At 34.4% G+C, this 25,588-nt stretch overlaps 1 protein-coding gene across 1 annotated transcript; it reads right to left on the bottom strand.

Moving 5' to 3' along the window:
- Nucleotides 1–50: 50 nt before the first annotated feature.
- LOC125657922 (mitochondrial intermediate peptidase-like) lies at nt 51–25,431 on the bottom strand. Its single transcript, XM_056148440.1, has 17 exons — nt 25,325–25,431; nt 23,552–23,710; nt 22,676–22,849; nt 22,061–22,149; nt 21,540–21,690; nt 20,987–21,105; nt 18,467–18,530; nt 18,034–18,190; nt 17,061–17,109; nt 15,080–15,143; nt 14,594–14,646; nt 14,318–14,471; nt 10,997–11,074; nt 8,879–9,083; nt 6,544–6,614; nt 1,015–1,113; nt 51–209 (listed from the first exon to the last, which is right to left on the bottom strand). The coding sequence occupies exons 2-17, from the start codon at nt 23,705–23,707 to the stop codon at nt 66–68; spliced, it is 1,827 nt and encodes a 608-aa protein (XP_056004415.1). The 5' UTR covers nt 23,708–23,710; nt 25,325–25,431; the 3' UTR covers nt 51–65.
- Between the last annotated feature and the right edge of the window lie 157 nt (nt 25,432–25,588).

Raw genomic sequence — 25,588 nt, 5'->3', positions numbered from 1 at the left:
ATAGTGTATCTACTTTTATGTTAACCCAAACAATGACGACAGTGGTCGTATGCTACAGAGCTTTATCAACTCACAGTGCCTTCCACGTAGGGGACGCTCATGTACTGATTGTGGATTTCTGCGTACAGCTCAGTTGTGGATTTGCCTAATGGATATTCTCCGTGAAGTTTCTGGCTCAGCATGGAGTATACAATTTGGAGTTGCATTTCCTAGTTAGAATATCGTCAATTTATTATCATGTTACATTACAAAACTGGTAGCAAGTACAAATATCATCAATTATCATGTTACATTACCAAACTGACAGCAGGTACAATTAGATTTATAATATATAATCTACAATTCAACACCTAGTGAAATGATCCAGTGACAGAACACATTGTCTATCAGTTTCTTTTCTGTCAGGTGTGACAACACCATTTGACTTTCCTTGTTTGGGATACCGTATAGTCGTTTCTCTTTTTATCGGGACACAAATTATTTTGGTGAATTTGTGTCTACAAGGTATATCATTAATTTGGGTGGATAAAATTTTGATGAACTCATTTTTATCCATTTATAAAATGTATATGTATACTGATGTACTTAAATTTAGCTATTTTTATTTTGATGAGTCTTTAGGAATCACCAAAATAAGCCAGAATTAAATACCCGCACAAAAAATGACTTTATGGTACCGTAGTACAGTATATGTATTAACCAAATTTAAGGCATCACAACTTTATCCTGAATTGCTTGTCTCTACTTTGTGAATCAGTGATTATGTCAATATATGAGAGAGTCACAGATTGCAAGTTCAAATCCAGCAGGAATTTTCATTTGCTTTCAAAGTTGCATAATTCTTTTTTTTTATCCAAAACTTGAAATATTTTTTCAATAATGGAATTTTCATTCATGTACATCATTTCATACATCACTTTGGAAGATGCAGGTAAAATGTAAAAAATGTGACTAATCAATAACAATGTTTTCTGAATTCAGAGAATTTTACTATGTGTGTGTAAATCTACTTACCGAGGCTGAAAACATATTGCTGGCTTTACAAAATTTCAGAATGGCATCCATTGGCAACAGTTCGCCCGTACGAAAGTGACGAGCAAACAAACTGATAACCTACAAACATTCAGATAGGGTCAAATACATGTACGGAATTAATCTCAGCGAGAATTAGTCGGGCCTGGAGGTTATAAAACTTTTACTGTACTCAGCCAGGTTTGTTTTGAGTACAACTCTGATCAAGCTCCGAAACATACTAGAAAAATATTGAGCATATTCTATATTTGAGTTCGAGAATGATTTTATAAAAGTTTTATAACCTTCACTTTGGCGTATGAGTACGATTTAGAGCACAGAGTTTGAGTATGAAAACATACTCAACATTTTCTTTTAACCTCCAGGCCTGGTTGCGATATTTTGACTGACATCAGTAAAGATATATATGTAGCACACCCAAGCTGAGTCTCATAGAGATGCTCTTTAATAAAATATATTTTAAAATGAAAGCAATCAACTGCAACAACAATAGGTCCATATGTCTGAGTTGCAATCAATCTACTGCTGTACTGAACATCCGCTAGTATATTTTTATACTTCTAAGGTCTCTACATTACAAGTTACAGCCTGGGACAAATAACTGTAACAGTATTTTAACCAGTGACTCTAGCAGAACAGTGGTGGTCCTCTCTGGCTCCCGACACCAAAACGTAGCACAGACAGTTATATACAAATGACTATAAATAAGCAACATTTGTGCAAAGTCTAATTCTTTTAAAAATGTTTATGGCATTGCATTATATAGATGTGGCATACACCAAAAAAAGGATGGAAAAACAATACATGTGTCAACACTTCGCCAAAGTTTACGTCCCTTGTCTGCCATTTTATGGTCAAAAATCTTATTTCCCTACGTTGGCCTTTGCAACTTTCTGATTTGTAGCTTTGACATTTGTTATTTTTTCAGTATAGGCAATAAACTACAATAATGCCACAGGATGGGACAACCCATAAATGTGAACAGAAACTTAATCAGCTATACTTCACAGTAGTAATTAGCTATACTTCACAGTAGTAATTAGCTATACTTCACAGTAGTAATTAGCTATACTTCACAGTAGTAATCAGCTATACTTCACAGTAGTAATCAGCTATACTTCACAGTAGTAATTAGCTATACTTCACAGTAGTAATTAGCTATACTTCACAGTAGTAATTAGCTATAATTCACAGTAGTAATTAGCTACACTTCACAGTAGTAATTAGCTATACTTCACAGTAGTAATTAGCTACACTTCACAGTAGTAATTAGCTACACTTCACAGTAGTAATTAGCTATACTTCACAGTAGTAATCAGTATAATTCACAGTAGTAATTAGCTACACTTCACAGTAGTAATTAGCTACACTTCACAGTAGTAATTAGCTATACTTCACAGAAGTAATTAGCTATACTTCACAGTAGTAATTAGCTATACTTCACAGTAGTAATTAGCTATACTTCACAGTAGTAATTAGCTATACTTCACAGTAGTAATTAGCTATACTTCACAGTAGTAATTAGCTACACTTCACAGTAGTAATTAGCTATACTTCACAGAAGTAATTAGCCATAATTCACATTAGTAATTAGCTATACTTCACAGTAGTAATCAGCTATAATTCACAGTAGTAATTAGCTATACTTCACAGTAGTAATTAGCTATACTTCACAGAAGTAATTAGCCATAATTCACATTAGTAATTAGCTATACTTCACAGTAGTAATCAGCTATAATTCACAGTAGTAATTAGCTACACTTCACAGTAGTAATTAGCTATACTTCACAGTAGTAATTAGCTACACTTCACAGAAGTAATTAGCTACACTTCACAGTAGTAATTAGCTATAATTCACAGTAGTAATTAGCTATACTTCACAGTAGTAATTAGCTACACTTCACAGTAGTAATTAGCTACACTTCACAGTAGTAATTAGCTATACTTCACAGTAGTAATCAGTATAATTCACAGTAGTAATTAGCTACACTTCACAGTAGTAATTAGCTACACTTCACAGTAGTAATTAGCTATACTTCACAGAAGTAATTAGCTATACTTCACAGTAGTAATTAGCTATACTTCACAGTAGTAATTAGCTATACTTCACAGTAGTAATTAGCTATACTTCACAGTAGTAATTAGCTACACTTCACAGTAGTAATTAGCTACACTTCACAGTAGTAATTAGCTATACTTCACAGAAGTAATTAGCCATAATTCACATTAGTAATTAGCTATACTTCACAGTAGTAATCAGCTATAATTCACAGTAGTAATTAGCTACACTTCACAGTAGTAATTAGCTATACTTCTCAGTAGTAATTAGCTATACTTCTCAGTAGTAATTAGCTACACTTCACAGTAGTAATTAGCTACACTTCACAGTAGTAATTAGCTACACTTCACAGTAGTAATTAGCTATACTTCACAGTAGTAATTAGCTACACTTCACAGTAGTAATTAGCTACACTTCACAGTAGTAATTAGCTATACTTCACAGTAGTAATTAGCTATACTTCACAGTAGTAATTAGCTATACTTCACAGAAGTAATTAGCCATAATTCACAGTAGTAATTAGCTATACTTCTCAGTAGTAATTAGCTATATTTCACAGTAGTAATTAGCTATACTTCACAGTAGTAATTAGCTATACTTCACAGAAGTAATTAGCCATAATTCACAGTAATAATTAGCTATACTTTACTGTAGTAATCAGCTATAATTCACAGTAGTAATTAGCTATATTTCACAGTAGTAATTAGCTATACTTTACTGTAGTAATTAGCTATAATTCACAATAGTAATTAGCTATAATTCACAGTAGTGATTAGTTATAATTCACAGTAGTAATTAGCTATAATTCACAGAAGTAATTAGCTATAATTCACAGTAGTAACTGATTAGTTATAATTCACAACTGAGACATTTTACATTATGCAGGGTTGAGAAGAAAAATTTGGCTTACTGATTGACCTTTGATTGATCTCACAAATGTGAATACATGTAATTAAAATTACTGGTTGATAGGTTTATGGACAAATAAAAGGACGACCATGGTGATTCTCATATACATGTACAACAAAATTGTTAAATTTGTTTGGAGCTTTACACATTGAGTAACTACATGCACCTAATTGTTGTCGAAGTGACTGGCAACTTAACATGGCTACATCAACAACTGAAATTGACTGTGTGAGTTTTCAGTTCACATGGGGCTTTAATAGATGTTCAAAGGTATATCATTATATTGACCCAAGTGCTGTAGAAATTTATGTTAGGAATTTTTCCACCATAAAATTTTGAGGTGGTGATGCAAGAATTCAGAGATGGAAGCACTCAATTATGTGTAGAAAAAAATAGCACTATTAAAAGTAAAGGTATTTAAAATGTCCATGTAGCAAGACATTACCAAAACCTGCACTGTAAAATAAAGGTTTTTGTTGTGGGTGGATCTGTAAAATGAAGGTTTTTTTTGTGGGTGGATCTGTAAAATAAAGGTCTTTCTTGTGGGTGGATCTGTAAAATGAAGGTTCTTGTTGTGGGTGGATCTGTAAAATGAAGGTTTTTGTTGTGGGTAGATCTGTAAAATGAAGGTTTTTGTTGTGGGTGGATCTGTAAAATGAAGGTTCTTGTTGTGGGTGGATCTGTAAAATGAAGGTTTTTGTTGTGGGTGGATCTGTAAAATGAAGGTTCTTGTTGTGGGTGGATCTGTAAAATGAAGGTTCTTGTTGTGGGTGGATCTGTAAAATGAAAGTTCTTGTTGTGGGTGGATCTGTAAAATGAAGGTTCTTGTTGTGGGTGGATCTGTAAAATGAAGGCTTTTGTTGTGGGTGGATCTGTAAAATGAAGGCTTTTGTTGTGGGTGGATCTGTAAAATGAAGGTTCTTGTTGTGGGTGGATCTGTAAAATGAAGGTTCTTGTTGTGGGTGGATCTGTAAAATGAAGGCTTTTGTTGTGGGTGGATCTGTAAAATGAAGGCTTTTGTTGTGGGTGGATCTGTAAAATGAAGGTTCTTGTTGTGGGTGGATCTGTAAAATGAAGGTTTTTGTTGTGGGTGGATCAGTAAAATGAAGGCTTTTGTTGTGGGTGGATCTGTAAAATGAAAGTTCTTGTTGTGGGTGGATTTGTAAAATGAAGGCTTTTGTTGTGGGTGGATCTGTAAAATGAAGGCTTTTGTTGTGGGTGGATCTGTAAAATGAAGGTTCTTGTTGTGGGTGGATCTGTAAAATGAAGGTTCTTGTTGTGGGTGGATCAGTAAAATGAAGGCTTTTGTTGTGGGTGGATCTGTAAAATGAAGGTTCTTGTTGTGGGTGGATCTGTAAAATGAAGGTTCTTGTTGTGGGTGGATCTGTAAAATGAAGGTTCTTGTTGTGGGTGGATCTGTAAAATGAAGGTTCTTGTTGTGGGTGGATCTGTAAAATGAAGGTTCTTGTTGTGGGTGGTTCTGTAAAATGAAGGTTCTTGTTGTGGGTGGATCTGTAAAATGAAGGTTCTTGTTGTGGGTGGATCTGTAAAATGAAGGTTCTTTTTGTGGGTGGATCTGTAAAATGAAGGCTTTTGTTGTGGGTGGATCTGTCAAATGAAAGTTTTTGTTGTGGGTGAATCTGTAAAATGAAGGTTCTTGTTGTGGGTGGATCAGTAAAATGAAGGCTTTTGTTGTGGGTGGATCTGTAAAATGAAGGTTCTTGTTGTGGGTGGATCTGTAAAATGAAGGTTCTTGTTGTGGGTGGATCTGTAAAATGAAGGTTCTTGTTGTGGGTGGATCTGTAAAATGAAGGTTCTTGTTGTGGGTGGATCTGTAAAATGAAGGTTCTTGTTGTGGGTGGTTCTGTAAAATGAAGGTTCTTGTTGTGGGTGGATCTGTAAAATGAAGGTTCTTGTTGTGGGTGGATCTGTAAAATGAAGGTTCTTTTTGTGGGTGGATCTGTAAAATGAAGGCTTTTGTTGTGGGTGGATCTGTCAAATGAAAGTTTTTGTTGTGGGTGAATCTGTAAAATGAAGGTTCTTGTTGTGGGTGGATCAGTAAAATGAAGGCTTTTGTTGTGGGTGGATCTGTAAAATGAAAGTTTTTGTTGTGGGTGGATCTGTAAAATGAAGGTTCTTGTTGTGGGTGGATCTGTAAAATGAAGGTTCTTGTTGTGGGTGGATCTGTCATGTAGCTCTTTGGTGTATCCATATTTTTTCCAAAAACCTGAAGGCCTGACCCAGGGGCCATCAATTTTATAACTATGTTAGAGGCCTCCACGCTTACTAAATCTACACTCTCAGTTGTTGCCAGTCACATGCTCTGGGGTAAACAGGAAGTCCTTTCAAGATTAAATCTCCTACGTCTAAAAATGCTTCACACCAATTTTTGTTACATTTGGTCTAAAAGATTTTGACAAGAAGTACACAATGTTTCAAAGTTTATGCCAGACAATACCAAATAAGTACGGATTTCAGGTGATCATCCAAGTGATTCAAGTGACCCAAACAAAGGAGAAGGGAGAGGTGTAAAGTTTGCTCACTCTGGGATCTGTAGCAAAGAACTCCATAAATTCGGAAGGAACTTCTGCAAAATCTGTGGGGCACCTTGTACCTGTAAAAATATTAAAATGGTACTGTCAGAAACATCTCACTGCTTCCTCAATAATATATCTAAGTCATCCAAATTCTTAACTGTAGCTGGAAAATTATCTTATCTAAACAAACTGTTAACAGTAGCCGGAAAATTATCTTAATGTATCTATACAAACTGTTAACAGTAGCTGGAAAATTGTCTTAGGGCTGTTCCAGAAATGATCAAATGGGGGGGTCAGGCGGCAAACGATATTTTTTTGTGTGGGTGGTCGTATTTTTTCATATTTTAATTGGTCCGTGGTTGAACTGTTAAAAAAATATTTATTATGGGTAGTGGGTAGTTTCTATTGTTTTATTTTGTGCCACGTGGGTGTTGAGTTTTCAGAATATTTTTATTGTCGCTCTTGTCATGTTGGTTACAAAACGTCGGAGGGAAAATTGAAAACGTGCTTTCGAAATGCTGCTTTCGAAATCGGAAATCGGAAGTAACATAGAACTATTCGAGTTGTCGCTCTTTGCAGCGCATAACTTTCCATTACGGCACTCTTCAAAATAGAGGCGCGTTTAGTAGGGTCCCTTTGGACGTGATGGCAGCGAACTCTGTTCTGTAGATTATTACAGTTTACAGTGCATCGATTTTGGGAATATTTTGAAACCAATAGGTATTCCGTTTTCTAATAAAAATAGGCAAACTTTAGTTGATTTATACGAGGGTACCGATGCGTTATATTTATCAGTCGGTGTGATGGTGATATAGAGGCCTCCGGGCGCGGGCTCCATTAGAAGACGAACGATTCGTGGAAAAACATATCCACACCCATTTCATGATAATAGCATCATTTGGACTCCCAATCTTTCCAACATTCCCGCCATAGATGCCTTTGATTGTTGATGTGACATCGTTTCTTCAGAACTACTGTGATACAATGTCGCAAAGGCATTACTGCGTCATTGACTAGAATGTTTGTCCCGAAAACCTCGCGAGATTTGTACCGTTTTCATTTTTAGAAATATTTTTGTGGTGGGTCTGGTTAGTTTTTTTTTTTTATTAGATGGGTCATTGTAAAATGAGTTTATTAATTTGATGGGTCATGGGGTAATTTTTTATTTTTTTTTATGGGTGCTTGGTATATACAAAAGGTGCCTCCCGACCCCCCCCCCCCCCCCCCCCCCCCCACCATGTATTTATTTCTGGAATAGCCCTTATCTAAACAAACTGTTAACAGTGGTTAAATTATCTTATCTAAACAAACTATTAACAGTAGTTGTTAAATTATCTTATCTAAACAAACTGTTAACAGTAGTTAAATTATCTTATCTAAACAAACTGTTAACAGTAGTTGTTAAATTATCTCATCTATACAAACTGTTAACAGTAGTTAAATTATCTTATCTAAACAAACTGTTAACAGTAGTTAAATTATCTTATCTAAACAAACTGTTAACAGTAGTCGTTAAATAATCTTATTTAAACAAACTGTTAACAGCAGTTAAATTATCTTATCTAAACAAACTGTTAACAGTAGTTAAATTATCTTATCTAAACAAACTGTTAACAGTAGTCGTTAAATTATCTTATCTAAACAAACTGTTAACAGTAGTTAAATTATCTTATCTATACAAACTGTTAACAGCAGTTAAATTATCTTATCTAAACAAACTGTTAACAGTAGCCAGAAAATTATCTAAACAAATGTGAAACGTTGTCATGTTATTAAGTTGTTTACAGCTTAAAGTAATATATCAACTATTCAAATATATCAACAGTTTAGAATTTAATTCACATATTATGAAAACAATAACCAAAGTAAAATGAACGTCATCTAGTACATTAATCTGTTAACATTGTTGAACTATATATATATATATATATATATGTATATATGAACATAATTTAATTTCCAATTGTAACCTACACTGAAAATGATCATCCCTAATGAGTGATTGGTTTACATTAATTCACACGAAAATGATCATTCCTGATCAATCACAGGGGCTAAGCCCGTTTTGGGCCCGAACGTTGTGATACCATAAATATCTATATTTATGGTATCACAGAGTTTGGGCCCAAAACGGGCTTAGCCCCTGTGTGATAAATGATGAATTCAAATTTACATACTGTGCCAAAACAATCGAAATTAGTATACTACTCAAATGTGATGAATTTGCATGCCAGAAGCAAGGGATGAAGGCCTGCTGCCCAATCCCATTCATTTTGACTAAAATATTGTTTAAGTAAAGAAGCAATGTCAAATTTCATGATTGAAATTCATAAATACAAGCCTGTAACATGCTGATACTTTGTTCTTCCCAGCATGGAGTGCATGGCGTGTCCAAATTCATGGAAAAGATTTCTCATGAGGCCGGGGGTCAGCAGAGTGGGGGCGTTGGTGTGGGGACGGGTTAGGTTACAGTTCAGAACCACGATGGGGAGCTGGTACCCGCCGTCCTCTTCTTCCCTCCCCCCGCGAATAGTACAGTGACAGTCCTGTGTAGACAGAAATTCAAATAATACATCCATTTTAACACCATCAAAAAAATAAGTAAAATCACATCAATATCAAGGTAATGATAGGAATATCAAAATTTTAAATCTTGTTGAGATGCATTTACCCATGAAATATTCAGACCATTTTTTTCATATAATTATCATAATCAACATTACACAATTATGTTTTATGTTTTGATTAAGCCAATATTTTACCAAATCAGATCAAAATAGTGTCTTTGCTTGGTAGTTTTTTTCCCCATTCAAATACATGTACATAGAACACATGCAACACACTTTCATTACTAATATCAGCACGTGAACTTGCCCTTTTCTTAGGCTAAACTTGGTATTGCTCATTTTCTTGCATTTCTCAAAACATGAGGGAAACACTGCTGAATTATGACATCACACACTTTATAAGAGAAAATTAATTTATCATGCACACTGCAGTTCTTAAATTTCATAGAAAAAGACATCTTACATGCACATATCTAATATTTAATAGCAACAGTATAAAACATCTTATTATAAAACAAGATGTATTAATATGTTGTATGGTGTGACCGTTGAGACGAGCGAAGCCCATTAACATCTTGAAACACGACTTATAGACATTTTATCCGCCTCTTTATGTAACGCAGGAAATATCATGCGGTGGATGTAAACAGTTACATCGTGACGTCATATTAGCTGCAATTTTCTTCTTCTTTCAAACCAAGCAAACACAAAACATTTAAGCTATGAGAAATCTTGTTTGGAATTTAAATACGTTTATGGTACTTTCTAAACAATCTAATTAATTTAATTACTTTAATTGCGGGATTGTCAATGAAGTATACCGCAGTGACGGCGACATTTTTCCAGAAGCATTATGGGTGATACTCATCTTTTTTCAACTGATAAAGAGCAAATCATGTGACTCATATGTGTAATCATTGGAGCGAGCTCGTCACGTCGCTTCGCGACGCGAGCTTCGCTCACTATTAAAACTTTAATGCCCCCGAAAGTGCCTATACTGATGAAAGATATAATATATAATTATGTAATATTAACACAATATGACTAATCTATATCCGTCCTAGAGTTAAAACCCTCAGGTTGAAAAATTCACAATCTTGGTACATCCCTTCCTGTTTTTCCTCAATATATATTTAGTTTTTATATTGCATCAGCAAAATTAAAGATTGAAGTCCTTCAAATGATAAAAGACAATAATCACTGTAACAATTTTGGCCCCTCCCTGGAACCAAAACCCTTACCCACTGGGATCATGAAATTTACAATTTTGGTAGAGGCCTCCCTGCTCTATGCATTTTATTTTTCTTATAAATGTGTGGTTGTAGAGTAGATTCTTGAAAATTGGTCGAATTTTGGCTGTTTTTGCCTTGCCCCTAAGGCCCTGGGATGCAGGAGTCCTGAAATTTACTATTTGTGTCAGCCAAGTCCCAACGATGCTTCATACCAAATTTGAAAAGAATTGAAATGGTAGTTATCAAGAAGTGTAAAATGTTCAATTATAAATGGACAACAGATGATATCAAATTGTCAAAAAGCTCATCGAGGATGCAAGTACAACTGTACATATTATGTACATGTGCAAGAAATTTCTGAGTTAAATACCATCCATTACACTTCAAGTAATAATGCACTACATGTCTACATATCACATACTATGATAACCAGTCATGGAAGTCTACTGGATAGGGAATTTCCTTTGGGAGGTCCTGGGTATGACCCCCCCACCATCCCCCAGTGGACATATGACTGTCATAATTCCTTTGCCTGGGATTACAAGCGAAAGTCACATGTCTTTTGGATATGTCAGTATCTCGCTGGGAGATAGCCCAATAAAGAACCCTCACTGCAACAACAAACAAAACGAGTACTAGCATTAAACAAGATGTTCTCACCATCATGTGTTTTCCTGGTCTATCAAATAAGTCACAGTAGATGTAGCCTAGAACTCCCTCGGTACTGTGCACTGCTGCCTGTAGTCAGAAAAGAGAAATTGTTACTATGTACACATTGACACCTTTCTATTATAAATTATTACAGTGGTGTGTAGCGTGTAGTGTGGGTAGCCTGTAGTGTGTGTAGCGTGTAGTGTGTGTAGCGTGTAGTGTGGGTAGCGTGTAGTGTGTGTAGCGGTCAGCCGGGTTCGATCGCCGGTGACCAGTTAGCTCAGTTGGTAGAGCACCTGACTAAAGATTCAGGGGACCCAGGTTTGAATTCCGGTCTGGTCCGTTGCATTTTCTCCCTTCCTATTACACATGTTAATCAATAAATTGTACTTTCTTATGGTCCTTATATATAATGAGAGTCCATTTGGAGTGTTGTAGCATAATACTGTGGCAGAGCTATACTTTGGATTATCAATATATACTGTTTGTAAATATTCTAATACTCAGTTATTCAGTTGATTTTATGTACTTGGTGCAGATTTTGTGGATAGATCCATGCCCTATTTCTCTGTTAAACAGCTTCCAATCAGGTGCTAGTATTCTGATAAACTATTTCTCTGTTAAACAGCTTCCAATCAGGTGCTAGTATTCTGATAAACTATTTCTCTGTTAAACAGCTTCCAATCAGGTGCTAGTATTCTGATAAACTATTTCAGACTCTTTCAGCACTTTTTACATGCAGAAACATTGTGATGAAAAAAGAAAGACATAATTTGAAAATGATATCATTTTAAAGTGGAATGAATGGGGTGAAAATAAATTAAATCATGTACAGTCAATGAACATTTTTATTGCTACATATCAGAGTTATGAGCCAATAATTAACTTTCCAACAAATAGTACATGTACAAACTGACTTCTTTTTATAGTATCTCTGCAATAATTGTACTAAAATTATTGAAAATTTTAAATTCTGTCAAGAAACAGCTGACATTTCTGAGTTATATGGTGACTTGATAAAAATAGAAAAACAAATGTCTCCCCAGCTCCCCAAATTGGAAGTGATCCAAATGAAACCCCCTCCCCTTAATGTAATGCATGGTATGGAGAAGAAAGCATAAGCAGAATCATAGACATGAACTCCAATAAGCCACATAGGAGAGGTGTTCACAAACTATTTTACACCCTCCAATCATTAGATCCACTATAACTTTAAGGAAAACAATTGGATCCTCCTGTCCCTACAATATGCACATCTGCTAATGGCATTGAAGCACTGTACAAATTTCAAGTCTATCGGATAAGTCATATAGGAGGAGAAGTATTAGCAAGCTATTCTAACATCCTCGACACCTCTTAGATCCACTTAAGGGGAATAATTGGATTATCCTGTCCCAATAATAAGCACATGAAGCATTGTACAAAGTTTCAAATCTATCCGATACGCCATATAGGAAAAGTGTTCACAAGCTATCTTCACTTCCTCCACCCCTCTTAGATCCGCTATAACTTTTAGGGAAAAAATTGGATCCTCCTGTCCCGACAATATGCACATTTACAAATGGCAATGAAGCATTGTACAAAGTTTCAAATCTACATGTATCTGATAACTTAAAGCCATATAGGAGGAAAAGTGTTCACAAGCTATTTCACATCCTCCACCCCTCTTAGATCCACTATAACTTTTAGGAAAATAATTGGATCCTCCTGTTGCACCAATATGTACATTTACAAGAGGTAATGAAGCATTGTACAAAGTTTCAAATCTATCAGATAAGCCATATAGGAGGAGAAGCATTCACAAGATTTTGTGACGGATGGACAGAAAGTACAAATACAACATGTCTCCCCCCGAAAGAGTGGTGAAATAAAAATCTCAATGGAACATTTAATGTCCAATTTTGATAAAATTGTCACCGTTTAACTCAGAAATGTCAGCAGTTTCTTGTCATCAAAAAATATATTTTGTCTTCCTCCTCCATGACTACCGTGGTAAGCACCATGTTGACCAACAATGTTTCGATAGTGTTAGGCGAGTTCCAAATGACCATGCGGGAATGAACAGACTCAGTATGAGAAAAAGAACACTTTATTGAACAAGATTGCTACACGTAACCATGTCCCCCACTGCCACAAAAAAAGTTGAAGCACAAAACATAACTCCTGTCGAATCAAAATGACGGCACAATATGATCAACTACATGTGATGACTAACAATCCCACAAAATATGAACAAAATCCATTAAACCGTTTCTGAGGAGTTGCGTCCACAAAGTGTTCTTATAGTGTAGCATGTACAAATTCAACAAAGTCCCATAACTCCTGTACAAATTGTCGAATCAAAATTGCGGCAAAATATGATCAACTAAACATTGTGACTAACAATCCTACAAATTATGAACAAAATCTGTTGTCAGAGCGGTTTCTGAGGAGTTGCATCTGAGAACATGTGTTTAGTACTGCCTCTATTTCATTTCATGCCTACAAATTTTTCCCTTTAAGTTTGACCTTGACCTTGTCACATTGAAAAACTATAGGTTTCTCCCTCAAATCAATGAGAACATGTGTTCTAAGTTTGATGTTCCTAGCCTCTTAATTGACCACCCATGTGCTATCATACAGATGAACAGACGAAGGGAGACTTGCTATACCATAAATTGTTGTATCTATGTCAGGCATGTAAAAACTAATTCATTTAGAAGGTTTATCGGGAAAGTTTGCTTGAGCCTTCACCTACTTTATTGTTTAGGGTTGCTTCCAAGAAATGATACATGTATGTACTGAGTAACTACTTAACAGTTTATAGACATCATCTGACCACAGTTCTGTCTACTTAACAGTTCATAGACATCATCTGACCACAGTTCTATCTACTCACCAAGTTATAGACATCATCTGACCACAGATCTCTCCCTGTCTACTCACCAGTTTATAGACATCATCTGACCACAGTTCTCTCCCTGTCTACTCACCAGTTTATAGACATCATCTGACCACAGTTCTCTCCCTGTCTACTCACCAGTTTATAGACATCATCTGACCACAGTTCTCTCCCTGTCTACTCACCAGTTTATAGACATCATCTGATCACAGTTATGTCTACTCACCAGTTTATAGACATCATCTGACCACAGTTCTCTCCCTGTCTACTCACCAGTTTATAGACATCATCTGACCACAGTTCTCTCCCTGTCTACTCACCAGTTTATAGACATCATCTGACCACAGTTCTATCTACTCACCAAGTTATAGACATCATCTGACCACAGATCTCTCCCTGTCTACTCACCAGTTTATAGACATCATCTGATCACAGTTATGTCTACTCACCAGTTTATAGACATCATCTGACCACAGCTCCCCTGTTTGTGGTTCCACTGTCTGAAGAGAAACATCATACAAACTCTTCAACACAATGTTAATTCCCTCCATACAGTTACCCAAGGAGAAATAGGGGGCAAACTCATCTCCACTGATGTTGTATCTAAAAACAAAAAAAAAACAAAAAAAAACAGCTTGTACATTAAATCATTTTCTGAAACTCTTTCTAGTTTGTGCATATGAAATAAGTCTCATAGTTTAAGGGTAAAAGTGACAGCTACTGACTTGAGATGTCGCCCAAGAGCCGAGTAGTATGGTGTGTCCCATGGCCTCAGCACCTACAAATTTGAAAAAAAGTTAAACCACAATCCTGCTGTGCATACCATTACATTATTATTATAATGACAAAACATATCATCAACACCATGATAATCATTTATACTTGATATTTTTGATTCCAACACAAGAATCACATTCAATAGATAATACAAAGTGTCAGAAGAGAAATATATATACACATACATGCAATCTAATCAAAATTAGATCCTTTGATCCACTCATCTTATATTGCTACAAATGGGAATGTGTAGCAATAGTAGATGAGCGGATCAAAGGATCTAATTTGAATTAGATTGATCACATACATGTTAATTAAGAAACATTGAGAAATTTAAATGGCTGCATTTTAAGGCAACCCTTTCTTTCATACCTATCATATATAATGTAAAACTGAGAAACTTGTCTGCTTTGTGATTATCTTGTCCAACATACCATGTCACCACTCGATCCTCTTGTTTTCTTTAACTTCAAAAGTTCTTTGTGTTCTTTCTCTGCCCTGGAAGTAAAATGGTATAAAATAGCTCAACATTGTCCCTGTCACATCAAATAGCTAAACCATTGTCCCATCATATCATATCAAAAAGCTCAACCACTGTCTTATTACCATATAAAATAGCTAAACCATTGTCCCATATCTTTCATACGAAAAACCTCAACCATTGTCTTCAACTTATATCAAATACTTCAACCATTGTCCTCAACTCATATTAAATACCTCAACCATTGTCCCATTATATATCAAATAGCTCAACCCCTGCCCCCATATCACATCATATAGATCAACCACTTTCCTCATATCATATATGTATCATATTGCTATCCTCCTATCATATCAAATAGATCAAGCATTGACCCATATCAATCAAAGACCACAACCACAGTCCCCATATCATATCAAATACCACAACCACAGTCCCCATATCATATCAAATACCACAACCACAGTCCCCATATCATATCAAAGACCACAACCACAGTCCCCATATCATATCAAATACTTAAACCATGCAGTGTCCCCATATCATTTCAAATACCTCAACCACTGTCCTCACCATATCATATACATGTATATCTCACTGTCTCCAGCATATCATATCAAACAGCTCAACCACTATCACATAATTTAATATCATTGTCTTCATATCATATCAAATAAATCTAACGTCCCCATAATTTTGCTGCTATAATCAAAGTTCTAGCAAATCATCTAACAGTAACTCACCTGTTTGACCTACATACATGTACCTGTACAACAGTAACCCACCTGTTTGACTAACATACTTGCATAACAGTAATTCACCTGTTTGACCTATATACCTGCATAACAGTAATTCACTGTTTGACCTAAATACCTGTATAACAGTAATTCACCTGTTTGACCTATATAACTGTATAACAGCAATTCACCTGTTTGACCTATATACCTGTATAACAGTAATTCACCTGTTTGACCTATATAACTGTATAACAGTAATTCACCTGTTTGACCTATATAACTGTATAACAGTAATTCACTGTTTGACCTATATACCTGTATAACAGTAATTCACTGTTTGACCTATATACCTGTATAACAGTAACCCACCTGTTTGACCAATGTACATGTACCTGTATTAGGTCAATTAAAATTAATTGATAGATTATTATCCCCGCCTGCCCCTCAAAAAATGGCCCGCCCCGATATTTTTATTTTCGCAAAAATTACGATTTCAAACAAACTTGCTTCCCAGTGACATGAGTGAATGATTTAAGTCACAGAATGTTGGTTTTATATCTTGTACCAAGGATTCTTTGAATGTTAACTTGATTAACACTTTGTGTGATGCCTTTTGTCATTAATTGGTTTTTCTCGGGAAATAAAAATTAAAAAATAAAATCCTCCCACCCACCCCACATTTTTGTGTGACCCCGGATGATAATCTACTAATTAAGTTGAATTGGCCTAACAGTAATTAACCTGTTTGACCTATATACCTGTATAACAGTAATTCAACTGTTTGACCTATATACCTGTATAACAGTAATTAACCTGTTTGACCTATATACCTGTATAACAGTAATTCAACTGTTTGACCTATATACCTGTATAACAGTAATTAACCTGTTTGACCTATATACCTGTATAACAGTAATTCAACTGTTTGACCTATATACCTGTATAACAGTAATTCAACTGTTTGACCTATATACCTGTATAACAGTAATTCAACTGTTTGACCTATATACCTGTATAACAGTAATTCAACTGTTTGACCTATATACCTGTATAACAGTAATTCAACTGTTTGACCTCTTTACCTGTATAACAGTAATTCAACTGTTTGACCTATTTAACCTGTATAACAGTAACTCACCTGTTTGACCCATATACCTGTATTGTAATGGATAGTAACTGAGTAGAGGGATTACTTACATAGGTTTTATGCGCTCTGACAGAGTGTTCAGGAAATCCTTCACTAGCTCTGAAAAACACAGAGGAGATTGGTTTATTATGCATATTTGTCCATATAATGTTCGTTTCAAAGAATATTCAAACTGCCTATCTAACTGTAGTGCTCTCTCACATTTGTACATCCTCAATGAGTTCAGCACTAAACAAAATATCACATACATATATGAATATGTACATATATGTACATGCAAATATACGTGAATACATATATGTGCATGCATGCATACATAAATACACAGACATACATATGTACATTTAATAATAACAATAATAATAATACCATATTTATATAGCACCCTTTTCATACACTATGTACGCTCAAAGGTGCTTTACAATGCATATATACCTTACAAGGGAATGTTATACACATAATACATAGAAAATAAATAAAACATTAAAAGGCATTGATATAAAAGGTGTTATATATATGTACATACATCATACAACCTAGTCCTAATACACACACTGACAGGTGTACAACTGTACAGTGTACATATGTATAAATCTATACTCATAAAGGATTGGATAAATTTTGCCAATAAACTCCAAAATGTTTACTCCAGAGTTACTACTTGCACCTTTGATATTGTTTCATATACACTGTACATGTAAGAGGTGAAGTTGGTAAGCTAGCTATCATTGAATTTTACTTGATAAGTAATTATCATGAAATTAATTATAAACTTACTTTTTGATTTTGATAAACTACCCTCAAATAGTAAAAGAGAGTGAGAGAGAGAGAGAGAGAGAGAGAGAGAGAGAGTAAAGTGGTGGACACACTTTAACAGACCTTCATGTAAGCCAGTGCAATGTAATATTACTTATTTGTATATTGTGATTTACCATCCCTATCCGTGTGTTCATCTAGTACATTAGTGTGTGCGTGTGCATGCATGCGTGTGTACTCTTTATCAATTGAATTACATTTATATACCTGGTGTTTCAGCCAGTGTTCCTTTCAATGCCCGATGAGCAAATGTTGGAAATCCAGCAATTGTGGCCAAGTTATGTCGATTCAGAATTAAAGCATCTAGCAGCTTGACTTGGCTTTCATTAGGATAGTGGTATACTCTATAGGCCGCCTCTCTTACCTGTCATCAAAAACATATATCACCACAGTGCTGTACATAGCTAATGAATACCCTCCAGACTATTTCCAGACTTCCAGTTTGAAATCAGTGTTCACTTTGTTTGATACTACATTTGTAAGTTCAGTGTTTTAATTTCACTTTCATTTTAACTGCAGTGTCAATTTTGGGATTTCCATCTTATAAACAAATGTAGCAAAATTAAACTGGCAGCAAAATAGCAGCAGTATGTACTATTAAGTACTATGTACAGTTTGGATCTGGATTTCCAGCTGCTACCTGATCATTGAAGTGATCCAGATGGGCTCCACTAATCACTACATTGTCACCCTCCAGGTTAAAACTGTAACAGATCAAAAATAGCACATTGCAACAAGATCTCGAGTTATGACATAAATCATTGTAAAATCAAACATTTTCGTGGTACGGTCATATCCACAAATTAATTTTTAACAGAAAGATTGGCAACTCTGCAACCATCAAATAAAATCCCCTCTAAAAGGCTTATATTTCACAAACCATGACATCTCAACTAAAATGCTTATATTTCTCAAACCATGACGTCTCAACTAAAATGCTTATATTTCTCAAACCATAACATCTCAACTAAAATGCTTATATTTCTCAAACCATGACAAACAGGCTCCATTAAGATTGTAAATGCTTTTACAGTATCCACTACTGAACAGACTCTGTTTACAGTATCCACTACTGAACAGACTCTGTTTACAGTATCCACTACCGAACAGACTCTGTTTACAGTATCCACTACTGAACAGACTCTGTTTACAGCATCCACTACCGAACAGACTCTGTTTACAGCATCCACTACCGAACAGACTCTGTTTACAGCATCCACTACCGAACAGACTCTGTTTACAGCATCCACTACCGAACAGACTCTGTTTACAGTATCCACTACCGAACAGACTCTGTTTACAGTATCCACTACCGAACAGACTCTGTTTACAGTATCCACTACTGAACAGACTCTGTTTACAGTATCCACTACTGAACAGACTCTGTTTACAGTATCCACTACTGAACAGACTCTGTTTACAGTATCCACTACTGAACAGACTCTGTTTACAGTATCCACTACTGAACAGACTCTGAAATGGAAAGGTTTCCTCAGCTGTGGAATCTTGAATATTTATCTGTGGGTTTTTGTTTCTTTTCCTTTTGAGACCAAAACATTTGGAGATAACAATTTCTAGCAATAGAAACAAGTATATGTCAACTTTTTTTTAATAAAATGAAATCCCTATCAGTTAGACATTTCCAAATATTTGGGGGTTAATCAGACTGTACTCGACCTTCAACCAAATGATAAAAAATTCAGTAGCCATAATGTATAGGGTTTCATATTATTACACTTACAGGGAAGGTTCTTTATCATATTATTTGCTAAGCAGCATATTTTCTAATGCTTATGTAAAAATTAACATCCCAATCTTCTGTGGATTACTTTCTCATTTAAGAACAAAATACTGCATTGAAAGGCACCCATATCCATACATATAATTCTAAACTGTTCGACTTTAAAAATCAATGGATAAACTGGAAAAACATTTTGGAAACACAAAAATGTAAAATTTAATTATTCTATATAAATATATTTTGCACACTGTATATTCCATTTTCTTGGACTTGAAATATGAAGACTTACCATCATGAGCTTTATTCAATATCCCTAAAACCTCTAAGTTACCTGTACTGAAATTTTAAGCATGTAGAACTGTTTGTGTGTGAATATGTTTGATTGGGTGGTGAATGTGAAATGTCAAATTCCATTGGTATCACTCTAAGTTATTTGATAATATACACATATATGTTTCAAAGGAAAAATACAAATTTAAAAAAAAAGGGAAGGGGCTAGATGTTAGGCGTCAATGATTACCATGGTAACGGGAGATACATGCATACTGATAACACTGATCAGAATCATTGTCTTCTGTGTTCATTAAAATTACTTTGCACTTTATTCAGTTAAAATTATAAATTAATGATAATCAACTTTAAAATTTCCAGGTTTTACCATAGTACGATTTACTTATAAAAACCCGAGTCACAAGTTGAATTTGTGAAGAGATGGGGAGCTCAGCGAACATGGTTAATGTACTAGCTAAATTACAATACAGTAATAATGATTTCATGCTTGCAGTGAAGTGATTTTCATTCCCTGTAGTTTTAATACATATTATAAACTTCTTGGATATAACAAATTACGTTTATTAAAAATCAAAATTGTTCATCCCCAGCGCTTCACTATAAATGTGATTTACTGTACATGCAAGTCTAATAGCTTGAGCAAGTTCTGCATTTACATTTCACTGAAAAAGTTTCAGCTTGAATTAAATCTTTACCAAAATCCCTCAAGGAACAGGGCAAACTGCCTACCTAAAATATATTCATTTGTAATATCCCTCAAACAAATTGCAATTGTCAATTCTTTTATTTTGTAGTTTAGTCCATACATGTATGAACTAGGTTTGATTCATATAATTTTTTCTATTTTAAGAACATCCCCCCCTCCTCAACTTATAACCTAGTAATCACGAAATGTGTTATTCCAGCATGTTAGAGATAATTTTGACTTGGTGCCACTATATAAGGGATGTCAACTGAGGTTATAATTTGTTGGAGTAGAAATGTATAGGATATGACTGGCCCGAGCCAAATGACATTGGACTAAGAGCACGAGAATTACATTTGTTAACTACATATAACTATAGCATACCTCTAAATAAAACACAGAACAGTTTGGTACTTGATATGATGTGAATGTTTTGTACTTGCCAGTAGTGGAGGTGGGCAGGCAGCCTGTCCCTGGGAATAATGGCTGAGGACTGACACCCCTCCATAAACATGTTGCCTGTCATGATCACACTCTCCGACAACTTCACATAAGTTTTCTTCTGTTTAATCAATGACACATACATGTATTAAACACATAAGTTTTCTTCTGTTTAATCAAAGACACATACATGTATTAAACACATTTTAAAATACCATAAATATCGTTAAAAAATTCATCATGTACTATATGATTTAGAATCCTTCTTACAGTTTTCCTTTTGAATTTAGATTAAATAACTGCACACTTTATAGTCTATTTTTACACCAAAATTTTGGGGGAGTGGTTATCATATTATATAATTATTACATATCCACATATCAGTCAGGTTTTTGGGAGAAAAATTCTGACTCTGAAATTTACGTTTGACTTAGACTTCATAACCTCATGTATTTCTAAAAAGGAAATTCATTTTTAGATATACCCGTGTGAGGAGTTTATAATCAGAAAACCAAATACTACATTGTCATACTTAATCATACTCTCTTCTGATACCTTGTCCTCTGATAAGTGACAACCACTGAGATCAAAGTCAAATTTAAACAACTCTCCAACGCGCTTGTCCACCGAATCCATAGGTAATACATCTTCTCCTGTCTCCAGCACTGTTTTCAGCACGTTGTAAATGGCTGTGTTTGTATTCAGACTACAAACAGTATAAAAAAAACTTTATGCTCTTTACAAAAAAAACATGTTCAGCTATATTAGAAATCAATGAATATCACCACCACAGTCTTCATAAAGTGTATACCAATATGAATATTGCCACTTTAGTCTTATTTAGATGAATTGCGTTGTTTTCTTAGTGATTTTCTTAAGCCACACAAGTTTTCTGAAAATTCATTTATTAACAGCTGTTCTCTTTATCAACTATAAACGAGTGAGACATTTTATATTTGGAGAATCTGAATGTTTGTCTGTATGTATGGATGGGTCAAGGTCGTATAACAAGGTCAATTTCACTATACTTGGCTACTGTGGGTCGTGGCTAAAATTAGGGGCATCGTGTTGCTTACCTCTCTACTACATTGGACAAGTTAATCATTGCATACTCTGCCGCCAGCTGATAATTACGGTCTGGATGGGACACTCTCACAAACTCTGCCTGTCAACAATACAGCTTGATAAAGTGTTTAATGTACACAAGGCATTACAGTAAAAATTTACTGTACATAAGGCATTACATTAAAAATTTACAGTACTGTACATAAGGCATTGCAGTAAAATTCTACTGTACATAAGGCATTACATTAAAAATTTACAGTACTGTACATAAGGCATTACATTAAACGTTTACTGTACATAAGGCATTACATTAAAATTCTATTGTACATAAGGCATTACATTAAAAATCTATTGTACATAAGGCATTACATTAAATATTTATTGTACATAAGGCATTATAGTAAAAATTTACTTTACATAAGGAATTACAGCAAAAAATTTACTGTACATAAGGCATTACTGTAACATTAAAAATTTACTGTTCACAAGGCATTACAGTGAAATTTACATGAGACATTACATTAAAATTCACTGTGGATGAGGTATTAATGTTAAATTTCTTAACTACTTTAGTTACTTTTGCAGAAAATAGACATCAGTTGAATTAGCACTTTAATCAAACTTACCATATCAGCTACACAACAAAGAGTATTTGACATCTCATCAAAAATGGTGACAATTTTCCGTTTTCTCTCTGGAGACAAAGCCTCTTGGACCAAGGTATCTACTTTGTGTTCCACTTCACGGCGAAGAATGTCAAATCCTTCGCTCATCTTCAGCTCAGGTACAAGAAGCAACCCCTGAATAAGAAAGAGTGCATGGATTACACAACAAAACACCCATCATACAGGGAGACTTCCATTCATACCCAAGTACAACTGTATACAACTAGTTAACTAATAATGTGAATATTCCAATGTTCTTTCTTACTCCCATGTATAATATCCAGCCAATCGTATCCATCGTTACAAACTGACACTTGCAGAGTATCATTACAAGACTGCCATATTGCTACCTGGACACTAACCCTAGGCTTGTAAAAGGCAGGATTAATGTTGGGTAGAGTTCAAATGTCACAAAAGTTGTAGGAGTTGAAAATCTCTCTGTTCGATTGTAACTTGGGTTGCCCGAGTTCAAACCCGAGTATTAAATTAAGTCACCTTACGAGTCAAATAATTACTTGAGTAGCTTTCAAACTTCAACCTTTGCTTTGTCTTTTCACGGGCATATGATACATGTATGTAAACATACTCTATATTAAGCATTATACATGTACATGTAAAACAACAAGAATCTGGGAATTGAAATGGTTATCAAAAGCAAAATAAAATGACCATTGATAAGCCTTAGACAGATTACCTTTCATTCACAATTTGATTAAGCACATGATTACATGCACTACATTTTTTCAATCTGAAAATGAATCAGATGACTTTAGGAATTATACAATATCTGTTACTATGCATCTTGAAAACAGCTAAAATTATGAAAAATACATGTACCTTATTTTCTTTGGAGCCGAGAAACCACTGTGACTTTTGGGGTGCTGGAATGGAGTTAAACACTGATCCAAGTGGAGAGAGAGTGGACACATATTTCCTGGCACCTCCAAGAGCCCCCATCAAGACCAAGGATCTTGTATTTAACAGCCTCATCATGTCCTGTCATAGTACAAAAGTGTTCATAATGGCTAAAACACAATCAGGGTGGAAATCTTGTTTTACATGTAATAGAATAACATGACCGTAACATAATTACAGTATAACACATTAAGTACATTGCATTATTTTGTAACCTAAAAAAGTTGGTTAAATTGAAAATTATACATGATTTTGAGGGTGTGATTTGTGTCAATTTGATTGCATGTATTTGTACAGATCATTTGCTTTGTCAAATACAAGAAAAAGTATTTGGATTTTTATCTTAGTAGTAAAAGCATTTTATACACCTTATTTCAAAATAAACAGTTTCAGATTTGGTTGAAAATTAACAAAATAATAGAAGAAATAGTATCAGCAACTAATTGTGATATTTTCAATTTTCAGGGTTATAGGTATACTTTGCTTATCAAAATATTGTATATGGTTGTATATATGGCAACCAATTTACAAATATGTTTCATGTATGGCATCTATTAACAAATTAATTCCAATGAAAATTTATTCCTTTGTATCAGATAATTGGAACTTGGTGGGAAAAAATGCTCATTATTTTGTAGAATCCATAGTCCCAGTTTTTAGAGAAAAAAAAGTTTTGAAAATATTAACTGATAGAATAGAATATATTTTCTTTTTTATTCTTTAGGACTTGGAAAAATAATTATACATTGTATTACAAAGAGTTTTGTAGAGAATTAATTGATGTAAAATATCAGGAGCATAATTACAATATTGTTTACAGAGTACAGTCTGTAGGCCTATGGAATTAAATGAATGAATTACAATATTCAAAAACTGTGTTCTATTATTATAATTTGAATGACCATAACATTTTTTTTTTTAAAATTTTACAAGGAAAGTTAATAGTAACCGTAATTAAGTTATTTTTCAAATAAGTCATGTCTCATAAGAACGAAAACAAATCATTAATAGGTTTTAAAATTTATCCACTTTTAGAAAACAAGTGTAGAGCTTGATAACTCATTGTGACACAAAACAGTCTGGTACCCTGATTGTATTTAAGCTAATGAGCAAGTTTTGTGGTGGTGATATTATCATTTGATGTCAGGTTTAGTTTGCGGAGAGATTGGACATTAGCAACATGCTATTGCCCTAAGAATAGCTACACGTACACAGCTTCAAGTTCAATGTACTACTACACCTAAAACGTGGATTTAAAAGATACACAAGCGATATAAAGGGTGGATAAAGTTATCCACATGTTAGGTGCATGTACAAATCTTGTGAAAATCAAAGAGAAAGTGTTTCATGCAAGAAACATGTCATTCCATGCACAAAGCATGTGAAAATTCAATGTAGAAATCAATTTATTTCAGTAAGAAACATTATTACTGTTTCAAAGATAAAGCATGTGATAATTCTGTGGAAAACATGCAACTTTTAAGTGAGTCATGTAATGTGTATTCAGCTAGAGTCATGCAATACGTGTATCATAATGTGTCATGTATTGAGTGTATCACAATGTGTTATGTAATTATTGTCATTCCTAGTACTGGAATGCAACTTTTACCATCTAAGTGAATTAGTACACGTATAAGGTACAAATCCCACAGTTAAACATGTTAAATACATGTATGAATACAGTCAAAACTTTACCTGAAATGAATAGTTTTTTATCTGGTTTGCGTACTCATGATTTTTATAATTTTATCTTTTTCTTCAAGGGCGCAGACATTTTGTAAATGATAATTTTGTAAATGTAGAGCCCGATTCACTAATTTATCAATTTTTCCAAATTATTTACGAGATAAATACATGTAACAAATAAAATTTGTGCTTAGATATTTTTTCTAAGGTAGATTATATAGCTAAATTGTAATAAAACTCTTATTTAGTTCAGCAAATAATATCGAATTCAAT

The sequence above is a fragment of the Ostrea edulis genome, chromosome 9, assembly GCF_947568905.1.
Source record: "Ostrea edulis chromosome 9, xbOstEdul1.1, whole genome shotgun sequence".
In the NCBI taxonomy this organism is placed as follows: domain Eukaryota; kingdom Metazoa; phylum Mollusca; class Bivalvia; order Ostreida; family Ostreidae; genus Ostrea; species Ostrea edulis.
Note: the sequence above shows the minus strand (reverse complement) of the source record. Positions and strands in the feature narration are given on the sequence as shown.

Coding starts and splice junctions, on each gene's coding strand:
- LOC125657922 (XM_056148440.1), bottom strand. CDS start 23,707: ATGATGAGGCTGTTAAATACAAGATCCTTGGTCTTGATGGGGGCTCTT. Junction 18,531..20,986: donor CCTGCCCACCTCCACTACTG/GCAAGTACAAAA, acceptor GATCTGTTACAG/TTTTAACCTGGAGGGTGACA. Junction 9,084..10,996: donor GACCAGGAAAACACATGATG/GTGAGAACATCT, acceptor CTGTCTACACAG/GACTGTCACTGTACTATTCG.